General features: G+C 37.7%; 2 protein-coding genes and 1 long non-coding RNA gene across 3 annotated transcripts; 2 read left to right on the forward strand and 1 right to left on the reverse strand.

The window, feature by feature from the left end:
• The first annotated feature begins 223 nt into the window (after positions 1-223).
• On the forward strand, positions 224-1,831 carry LOC125178024 (glutathione S-transferase Mu 1-like). Its single transcript, XM_047880879.1, has 3 exons — positions 224-379; positions 1,043-1,138; positions 1,571-1,831. Exons 1-3 carry the CDS (start codon positions 224-226, stop codon positions 1,778-1,780), a joined length of 462 nt encoding a protein of 153 aa, XP_047736835.1. The 3' UTR covers positions 1,781-1,831.
• Positions 1,832-4,865: 3,034 nt separating this feature from the next.
• On the forward strand, positions 4,866-6,704 carry LOC108682781. Its single transcript, XM_018172023.2, has 4 exons — positions 4,866-4,923; positions 5,522-5,607; positions 6,218-6,475; positions 6,603-6,704. The coding sequence occupies exons 1-3, from the start codon at positions 4,888-4,890 to the stop codon at positions 6,441-6,443; spliced, it is 348 nt and encodes a 115-aa protein (XP_018027512.1). The 5' UTR covers positions 4,866-4,887; the 3' UTR covers positions 6,444-6,475; positions 6,603-6,704.
• Positions 6,705-9,066: 2,362 nt separating this feature from the next.
• On the reverse strand, positions 9,067-10,499 carry LOC125178025. The gene is made up of 3 exons (XR_007156758.1): positions 10,407-10,499; positions 9,180-9,293; positions 9,067-9,076 (listed from the first exon to the last, which is right to left on the reverse strand). It is a non-coding gene; the product is annotated as an uncharacterized LOC125178025 (long non-coding RNA).
• Positions 10,500-10,715: the final 216 nt, after the last annotated feature.

The following is a 10,715-nucleotide window of genomic DNA, read 5'->3' on the forward strand; positions in this document are numbered from 1 at the left end:
GATAATTTTTAGATGTTGAAGATGCAGATGTTTATATCATTTATGTTGCGTATATACAAACTCGCGGTAAAACTAACAGGGGAAGTACAAGGTTAAGATTTCTTCCATTCTGAACTCCCAAGAGGTTATCCTGTTCTAAACTCAGGTGGCTTGTCGTTCTAACCATCCACACTTACTTGCTGGTATTATTATTACAAGACTATGCAGTAACCAACGTCAGCCAATGAAAATCTTGGCTGACGCGGCCTTGAGGTACCTCGCCCGTAAGAATAACCTGGTGGGATCGACTGAGGATGAACGCATCCGTCTGGACATGGCTGAAGGAATCATTGGAGATGCTCTGGGAGCCATCATTATGCTATGCTACGACCCAGACTTTGTGAGTAATGAATTGTAACATTAGAAAAATTAATGGATCTTACTGTCCAAATGGTTACCCACTTCCTGAATGTAACATAGATACGTCGTTTTACTGGGTCAGTATGGCCACACAGCTAGGTGCAAAAAAGTGCTTCGCGAAATGGATAAGTCTTAGAATAGAATAGAATAGAATAGAATAGAATAGAAGTGTCGGCGCTGAAGAAATAGGCTCATGGCCTGTTGCCGATTCTTGAACTTTTCGTGACTTGATCAAGGGATCCGGCCTTTGGAACCCGATCTTTCCATAGCTGACGATTGATTGAGATAGCTGCTGGACTTATTGCCTGATCCGTGGTCTTATTTCACTTAGTGATCTCTTCATCTTGTCGTTCCAATGTAGTTGCTGGAATCAATGTAATAGAAGAGAAGACTTATATGTAGTCCAAATGCCAATGCCCATTAGTATTTATATAATAAATATATATTATATTTATTTTATATCTATATTTCATATTTTGACGTCCAGAATCGTATACATCAGATCATGTCGAATGTATTTTCTTGGTATTTGTATTATGCAAAATTATCTATTGAAATACAGGTTTGTTCTACCGATGAGGGTATATTGTGATTCTGAATCTTCACTGGAGGGTTCAAAATATTTCCGCTTTCAAAATTTCAGGAAACCAAAAAGGTTGTCTTCATGGAGAATGTCGACAACACTCTGAAGAAATTGTCCAAGCTTGTGGGGAGCAATGACTACATTCTCGGAGACAAGGCGAGTTGACTAACCATCCTTAACACGTGATGCAATAAAATATAATTCCATCTAGAGCTCAGCGAATTTAAAGATGATCTCATAGTGAATTTTATTTTACTCGTTCATTCGTTTCATTCTGGCCAACCGATGGATTGAGAACTTTTCTCAAATTAGTATAGATTGGGTTTGTTACTTAGATGAATTCCTATGTAGAAAGTTTCGGTCACATCATTAGTTTCACAACTCTCAAAATATAATATGTCGAGATGACGAGTGAGCAAAACCAGAGGACAAGCTATAAAACTAATTTATATTAACTGGATTGTTAAAATCGGCGAATTTTTTACTCAGGAGCAAATAGTAACTGCGCTAACAGTTGTACCTTTAATTAAATATAAATTAAAAACACGGTTACTGTGCATTACAAGCCAAATGGCTTCCCTCTTACAGGTTATGATCGCAGATTTCCTTCTCTTCGAGACGCTGGAGCGATACTTGGCCCTCATGCCCTCATGTCTGGACAGCCACGCCAGCCTTAAGGCCTTCCATAAACGTATTGAAGACATTCCCAGCATCAAGAAATACAGAAGTTCTCCTGAATTCATAAATGTTAAAGACAAGTTCCACTTACCAATGGCGAAGTTTGGCACCGGAGTCTGAATCAGGCTTTTTATCACTTATAATTCTCTTCGGGAAACGCATTGAGTTTATATTGAGTATTCTTTGATTCAAAATTGTGATACCTTAATGCAAACTTGTCTATTTCTTTATCATTTTAGAAAAATTTTACCGGAGTCACCAGGGAGTCCAAACTTAATGCATGGACCAGGCAGCTATGAGAAATATAGTCTCCTTAAAGATAGGAACTCTAAGGTGGTCAACTTAGCCGAAAGTTTGGCATCAGTAAGTGTCAATCCATGCAATACAACCTTATTCATAATGTTGCAGGAAAACGTGCAACACTTGATCTCATCATAACTCACTTATTTTCTTCGAGCTAGTAATGGCTAATTTTTGTGGGAGTGAAATAAGAAAACATTAGATATGTATATTATTGAAAACATAAGAAAATACGAGTCTAATCGTACATTTGATCTAAAGAAGTGTCGAAATAAATTGAATCATTCAGAAAAAGTATTAGTGCTGATTCAATATCTCACCCAAAACATTGACATTGAATAAGTATAGTTGACAAGTGACAGTCTAGGCGTTGACAGCCACAACTCTTTTTGTTAGTGGTGTATGCCGGGGTAGATGCACTAACATATCGAATATCTTGCACTAATAGTCATATCCCAGCCACCAGGTGGACAAGAATGGGTCTTGGCAGACCCCAAGACAAGCGTAAATGGATAATCAATAATTATCTTGGCAATCATTAGACGAAATTATGCTGAGCAAATAATTAATGAAGCAATGGTCGCTACATAGGCTACAAGATTCTTACGTACACATTAGCCATTCTATATAAAGTAATATGGACAAAATAATTTACGTGTAACAATAACAGAAACGAAGACACTCGGACAAGAGGTCGCTTACACAAGACTTCGGCCGCCCGCACGAGAGAGACAGAGAAGAGAAATGTAAGGAATCCTGCCTACATAATAACTTGACCGAACAACTGAGACCCGCAGTCAGACACCGCGAGCTCAGCGGTGGGCTTCTTGTCAAAGTTGATGCCAATTTCAGTATCCAAAGTCCATTTTGTATTATCTAGAACATTAATGTAATTGGATCCAAGACGATAGTAAGAAACAACTATGCACGCAGCTCACGCCATTTGTTTATTAATTCACGAAATAAATGTTCTAAATGAATTCCGCCGAGCATTAACTAAAAACTACAGCGGTTGCAGTAACTTCAAGAAAGATTCATATTTAAATAAAATACTTCCTCACATGGTATTAAACGTTAGTGCTTAAACTTCAAAATTTTCTCAAAACAAACAAAAATATAACTCAGTACTCACTGCAGTGAGTGACAGAGAGCGCATTTTCTCGTCGACGAAAACGTGAAGTCACGGACAGACAGACAGTCAGACGGACGGACGGACGAACGGACATGACGAGCTTAATAGAGCATTTTTTTCCGTAAATGAGAAAATGCGCTTAAAAAACAGTTACCTCAAAATCCTGAATTATTCCATGAAGTATGATATCACAATAAGATTTATTATCGCATCATTATACGATTGATAATTTTACATACAAGATCATTTAAGAAGCATCCAGTATGTCCCCTCGAAAAATAAGATTGAAAGGCAGGACTAATTCAAACACCTGCAGACAGAGAGCACCTGTGGCTCGTGATCCAGTACACGTGTCTCGCCAGACTCCATAGTTGTAATAGATGCGGGCCAGTGTACAGTTTCTGCAGTGTAGAAAATGCATACAATGTATACAGTGTAGAAAGTGTATACAGTGTACAAAATGTATACAGTACACGTGTCTCGCAAGCCTCCATATGTTTTTTTAGATGTGGGCCGGAGCACAGTTTCTGCAGTGTAGAAAATGTATACAGTGCCCAAAATGCATACAATGTATACAGTGTGGAAAATGTATCCAGAACACGAGTTTCGCCAGCCTCCACAGTTGTTGTAGATGTAGGCCGAGGTACTGTTTGTGCAGAATAGAAAATGTATACAGTGTAGAAGATGTATACAATGTATACAGTGCAGAAAATGTATACAATGTATACAGTGTAGAAAATGTGTACAGTATACGTGTCTCGCCAGCCTTCACAGTTGTAATAGATGCGGGCCGGAGCACAGTTCGTGCACAATAGAGTGTAGATTTTTTGTCAATTTAGGTTTTTATCTTAAATGTGAATTTTAGTTTTCTAATTGATTTTGCTTGTCTTATAGGTTTTGAACTGACTATGGAGCTGGACTCCGAAAAGTTTTCATTCTTAAGACCTGGTAAATTTTTTGCCGTTTTCTTTGCTTCTAAGTTCCTGAAAGTGTAGAAAATGTCGCACTATTTTCTAGTCTTAAAGATTCAGATTCTTTCCAGTTGAATTAGTAATTAAAAAGAAATACATGACCGCGAAGAAGGTTTAAATAATTTTGTCAACAATTTCATTCCATGTTTATGAAAAAATTGGCTTTCAGTGCATCTTCAATCCTTCACATTTGGAAATTTCTCATGTATAGATTTCAGTCCCGAAAGTGCCTTCTGTATGGTCCGGTATTTTCTTTTTTATATTATATTCATTAATTGTTCACATTTACATAGCACAAGTGAGCATTGTATTAGGATTAAGATTTGAATATAAATGGCTCTTTGAAATAGAGTCTAGTTATGCTCGAGAGATCATTCAATCATAGACGCCATGTTGCCTCATGCGAAAATTTTTTCGTCAAATGAATTCAGCAGAAAGTGCCTACAAAAAATGGTGATTGCTGTAAAATTAATCCATGCAACAGCTGAACAGGAGAAATATTAATTCAAAGCTGCCAACCTGCAGAGAAAAACAATATATTTAATAATACCATTTGGATTCAAAATTCGTAGTGACGAAATCAGGGTTGCCAGATGGCCTAAAAACGGCCAAGTCCGCATACAAAAAAGGCCAAAAAAGACTTTTAACTCAATATATACTAGTATATTTGTAGGTTCCGATGTAAAAATTTCATTTCATTTTTTGCAGTTTTAAAATTTAATTAGGAAGTACCCCTATCATAAATTTTAACTGGCTAACGCAATTGAAAAAAACTAAGTCGCGGAATTTGTCCGGAAAAACCCGTCTGGCAACGCTGGCTAACAATGGCGGTGACTGAACTGCTGGTAGTTAGCCTTACGGTGAGTTTTAAAGGTTATAGTACAGAATAGTTAAGTGATATGTTATCGTACATCTATTCTTATTATTTTAACAAACATAATTTATTTGATACTTGAATTAAAAGTGAGACCCGCTTAAAATTTACAGTTATAATGAATGACTAATCAGCTTTTATTAGTTTTAAGTTCACATCAGCATAAAAATTGCATAAAATTCCTAATACAATCACAAGAGTCACGTTTTCACTTTTTGATCTACGCAAAGAAGCAGAATTTTCAATTTTGTTTGCTTAATGAACAAAATTCGAAAATTCATCCACTATGATTCAACTTACCTGCGTTACACGTGCGGGAGGATTATAAAATAAACTTTTTCAGTTAAAGTAACAACTTTAAATTTTCTACTCACTAATCTGCCTTTCATAGTCAGTAAAGTGAATGAATCTATTATCAAGATCATGAAAATAATGAGTGTTTTTCCTTTCAAATAATTGTTTACCAAAGACCTTCAGTGTACCTGGGCTCAGAAGGTCTCTATTTCCTATTTACCTGAAAATGTACATCTGATGTTTGGTCAAATTTTACGATGTTTATAAATACATGAATTACTTCCCATCAGCTGGTGAACGTCCCAGGGTCGCTCGGCTGGCCCAAAGGAAGGCTCACTTCTACCAAGCAACTCGCCGAACATGAAATCAATTTCCCGTAAGTCCAAACGTACGAGTAGAAATCGTACATTTGAACTTACTTACTTTTTCCTCCATCGTACAGAAAATTGATGTGAAATAGTGATTTTTTGTAGTGATTTAAAAAGCAATAACGTATGTATTAACGTCACGAATATCAACTTCAAAATTTAGTGATGATATTTACACCAGTTCTGTATCTGACAGCTCGTAGGCGCTAGTCGTGTCGCTATAATGATTGATACAGAATGTAATTGAAGATAATATTTTATCAAAACCAGACTAAGCAGCCCTTTCAGCGTCTACTTATAGTCTTTCTGTTTGAGACATGCTTAAAATGGTTGATGATGTTATATCTGTGTGGGTTGTATTTTTGCAATATCAACATCTAATTTAATTGTTGTTCTAATTTAATTCGGTCTATAATCAGGCGAGAACAAACTTAAAAACTAGAAGTATACGAGAATCTCAATTATTATCACAGACTTTATATACAATTTAAAAGTATTATAGAATAGAATAGAAGTGTCGGCGTTGAAGAAATAGGCCCATGGCCTATTGCCGATTCTTGAACTTTTCGTGACTTGATTCACAAGGGATTATGTATCTTACGATACCCTATTTTTCAGATGCCCACCGATAACCTACAATTTATGGTGCCTGCCATTTGATATAACTCGCGCGAGTGAAGTCATCACAACCGGAGCCTGTCAAGAAGACAATGACTGCTTGGGTGGCATTTGTTGCTTAGTAAACAATTGTGGCAAGCGCAAGTGTAATGATCACTTACAACAACGTGTGGCAAGCGCAAGTGTAATGATCACTTACAACAACGTGTGGCAAACGCAAGTGTAATGATCACTTACCACTATTAATTATTTTAATCATTAATCGAACGACGTTCGATGGAGTAGGCGCGCCGCTACTGCCAGTACAACACAAAGACTGCGCGTGATCTGAAAAGTAATTCAGATTGTTTTTTCACTTTTGAAACATAATTCAGTGCGTAAAGGGTTAAGAAACCGCTGAAGACTGGCATGTAAGTTCTTGACGGCTTTAATAACCCAGGCGAAATTTTTGACCTTTGTGCCTGCAATGGACGGATTGTAATTGTGCCCCGGCGACTTCTTAAATTTCCGTCGATGAAGTGAACACTTTTGTCTTCATAATTACGAATACTCAAATGCCGCAAGTTGAGATCTTTCACTAGTCCCTCATGTAATTCTTCCTTGCCAAGCAAATAACGTTGAAACAACGCTTAAGCAACGTCTATTAGGCAAATAAAACTTTATTCCATAAAAAGCCGTTAGAGTCAACGTTGAACTATCGCCATATCAGGGCCCATACTTTCAAAAAAAGTTAAGAGATCGTAAGTTCATCAGCCAATCATTGACGGCCTTTCAAGCAAAATCTATCAATCGTAGACAAGAAAATAGAGCGTAAATACTTACGTTCACTTGGCGAGTTTTGAAAGTATGGCCCNGTTCCTTCAAATTTTCGAAATTTAGTGATTAATTAAGTCCATTGCATATAAACATCACATCTATATACAATTTTCCCTTGATAAATAAATATTGAATTTTTTATAGCTGAATGGGTCACTAATTTTTTTCAATTCTCGTACGTCTTCATTTATTTTTACTAATCTCGACTTTCGGGAATCAGAGATAAACAAGTTCTGGTATATTCGGATTATGTTGACTAAGAATTTAAATGCTCATAAATAGTTAACTCGGATACCAATTATATAGATAACGTCTACATATCACAATTCTTCTTCCTATAATTGGCCACTTCATTTCATAATTACGTCCGGCGATGCATAATCATCTACGTAATCACTAACCTTTTCAGTATCAACCTAAGGCACTTCAGACTTCGGATAAACGTTATGAATATAACCTCTTAATTTTTACCGCATTTATGGAAAAAATGCACTATTGTGCTCGCCACGTCCGTCCGTCCGTCCGTTTGTCTGTCCGTCCGTCTGTCCGTGACCTCAAGTTTTCGTCGATGAGAAAATGCGCTCTTTGTCACTCACTGCAGTGAGTACTGAGTTATATTTTTCCATTCTTTTCTGCGCTTATATCATAATATTTCGCTCACATAGTCAACGGAAATTTTGTATTGCAATAAAAGCTGGAAAAATAACTGTCAATTTTTCGCAACGTTCTTCAGTACTTTCGATTATTCTAATTTGCAGTTCATTTTATTTCATCTTATCAGCCTCCCTTGGAGCGGTATGCCCATAATTTTTATAATAAAACTGTCAAAATTATTTGCGCCAAACTGAGTATAAATTAGACAGATATGTCCACTCTATACTGGTAAAAACCGGTGAGTTCTGTACCTCTTTGTTCAATTGACGAGCAAGTGACTCACGGACTCGTGTTATCACGATATCAGGAACGCGATAAGACGCCCATTGGAATACTGGTAACCGCCTAAGTGGCAAGCGACCATCAATCTACGTTATGCAATTCTCTAATAAATAGGCTCCATTATACAAATGCCGTGCAAGAATTAGTTTCGTTCACGAGATAAGCATTCCGTTTGGAATACATACGAAATTTTAATAAAGCTTTTCCCGAAGGCCCGTTATCTTCAGTCTAAGCAATAACTGAAGGGTGAAGCTGATTTACGTTCGGTCCGAGCCCTTGGCGGTTCCTAATTCAGGCTCGCCACCAGCTAAAAATTTTGATAGGAAATGTCTACCTAGTTGCATTTGCTGATGTGAAGTATGACACAAATGCCTCGTCTCGGAATGCTGAATTAATCAACGTATGAAATTCTAGATGTCCCAAGAGACAATTTCGAGACCATTGCTGCAGCAGGCATTATATGCCTAAGCACGAAAGGGTCATAACTACATCGTAGTTGAATGTTCTACTCCACAAGGTAAAGAAGCTTAACAACTTGTCAAATAATGTCCCGGCGTTTTCGGGACAGGTCACTGCCAATTTTTTGTTATAGTCAAGCAATTGGCATCTCGTCAGTCGGGTATATTTATTTAGTGAAATAACTCTGATCTCTTCTCAAAAGGGATGAGAAATAAATTTACATCGGCTGCAAGAAAACTATTTTTATTTTATTTTATTTCAAAAACAAAAAATGTTGTTAGAGAGTGGGTGAATTATTGTGCTAAACTTAGATGGAATTATTTATGTTATTCCAAAAACAAAAAATGTTGGTCGAGTGGGATGGTTGAATGATTGGGATAAAGTTAGATGCAATTAGACTCCACTGCCGAACTTTGCAGTGTGCCAATTGAATTTATCTTTAATTTTTGCGAATTCAGGAGAAGTTCGGTATTTCTTGATGCTGGGGGGCTTGAGTTAAATGAAATTAGACTCCACTGCCGAACTTTGCTGTGTGCCAATTGAATTTATCTTTAATTTTGGCGAATTCAGGAGAGCTTCGGTATTTCTTGATGCTGGGAATGTCCTCGATGCGCTTGTGGAAAGCCTGGAGGTTGGCGTGTATGGAAGCTGGAAAAAGAGCAATATTCAGTAGACTGACAAATACTTGAAAAAATAAATGTAATTGCAAATTTATCTATTACACACACGTTATGAATAAAGAGGAACTTACGTTGGGGAACTCCAAACCCAGGTTCTCCTTGTCGTCCGCCCACTCAGTGGTGTAGTGCTTGTCTACGAACTCCGTGCCTGTGTAGTGGAGGACGTAGCGGATGTTCTGGGCCAACTGTAACGGACATTGACTGTTAGAACCAATTGGGACATCGGGAGTAACGAGACCTTAACGTTTTAAAATCTCATTTATTTATGCATCATTAGAAGTAGATTATGAAAATAAACCTAGGCCAATGAGTCATTATCGCATTGCTTATGTCAAATAGCTCCTCAGCTACAATACATTGTAGTAGTCACACAAACCTCGCGAATTTTTAATTTTTAAACATCACAGACGTCATCTACCCCTGCCAAGAAATTGTTCACGGCTGCCCCGAAAAATTACGTCCAGAAGTAAGGAGAAAAGGGAAGTAAGTCACGTAACAAGAACCAAACGAGAGACCTTGGCATAACCAGTGAGTTCGCATATATCATAACTCTCATATGGAAGACGAGCTGATGCTTCTGTATACTTGGCAACCCTATCAACACCTCACGGTAACCGTTGTATGCATAAAGCGTTATCGCGCGTTGTAGCAAGACTAAAATTAATCATTGTCTTCGAAGTCAATGCCCATTAATCTTCCTCAGCCGGCCTTGCACAGAATGTATATTTTAAGAAAAAGACACTACAAACTTCCAGCGAAATCTAAACCGCTTGCACGTTATCAAGTGGTGATATAGCCTTACAAATGGTAGATATAAAGAATACAATACAATTTTAATTGAGTAAGGGCAAAAGTGCGGCATATGTCGAATGATAACTATTGCATCATAAACTTACTACGCACCTAACCCTCTGAGAGTCTAGCCGCAGGGCATGTGGGAGAACTACTGCACACAGACACATCATGGCTTACTATGTATTGATAACGCTCACAAAATCCGATACCATTCCATGAGATGTAAGTGAGACGTGAATATTCAATACTCGTCAACCAACGTGGCATTGTACAGGAATGCATATGATTACAATTTGCACATGAATAAATATCGGAACATCTGCCCAACGTTCACAGGCTGCACTTCTGTTCAAGGTTGACTAGGCTTGCAGATGCAACGACTCACGCCACGGCATCAATAGTCTTGTTTCAGATCCAGAATCTCTATTATCAAGCGAAATTTCCACACTAGAAATCCCAACTTCATCCAAATATCAGCTATGAGCTTGATATAATATACTTACGCCTCTAATACCCCAATATCCAAGAATGGGCGCCATGATTGATAGTGAAGTCGACAGGAGATTTGTAGAGCTAACGAACCAACCGACTTCACACGGCACACTAGAAGCCGCTGCGTGCGTCACGTCGCCTTATATAGTCGCCGCTCGTTTGAAGGTCACAAACAATGGGTTTGCTTTTCAAATTGTTTAACGGTTTAATAAACAATATTTTGATCTATGACGAATATCGTTGTTCAGCACAGGTAAAACCGTAAGTACATTTTTAATTAATAAATTGGAGCTCGGTTACCAAGACCGCAAGACGGGAGG

The sequence above is a fragment of the Hyalella azteca genome, unplaced genomic scaffold, assembly GCF_000764305.2.
Source record: "Hyalella azteca isolate HAZT.00-mixed unplaced genomic scaffold, Hazt_2.0.2 contig6503, whole genome shotgun sequence".
Taxonomy (NCBI): domain Eukaryota; kingdom Metazoa; phylum Arthropoda; class Malacostraca; order Amphipoda; family Hyalellidae; genus Hyalella; species Hyalella azteca.

Excerpts from the sequence above, each read along its gene's own strand:
- LOC108682781 (XM_018172023.2), top strand. The coding sequence starts at position 4,888 with ATGGCGGTGACTGAACTGCTGGTAGTTAGCCTTACG. Across the intron at positions 4,924-5,521 it reads TGCTGGTAGTTAGCCTTACG|CTGGTGAACGTCCCAGGGTC; the intron begins GTGAGTTTTAAA and ends ACTTCCCATCAG. Across the intron at positions 5,608-6,217 it reads GAACATGAAATCAATTTCCC|ATGCCCACCGATAACCTACA; the intron begins GTAAGTCCAAAC and ends CCTATTTTTCAG.
- LOC125178024 (XM_047880879.1), top strand. The coding sequence starts at position 224 with ATGAAAATCTTGGCTGACGCGGCCTTGAGGTACCTCGCCCGTAAGAAT. Across the intron at positions 380-1,042 it reads TATGCTACGACCCAGACTTT|GAAACCAAAAAGGTTGTCTT; the intron begins GTGAGTAATGAA and ends TCAAAATTTCAG. Across the intron at positions 1,139-1,570 it reads ACTACATTCTCGGAGACAAG|GTTATGATCGCAGATTTCCT; the intron begins GCGAGTTGACTA and ends TCCCTCTTACAG.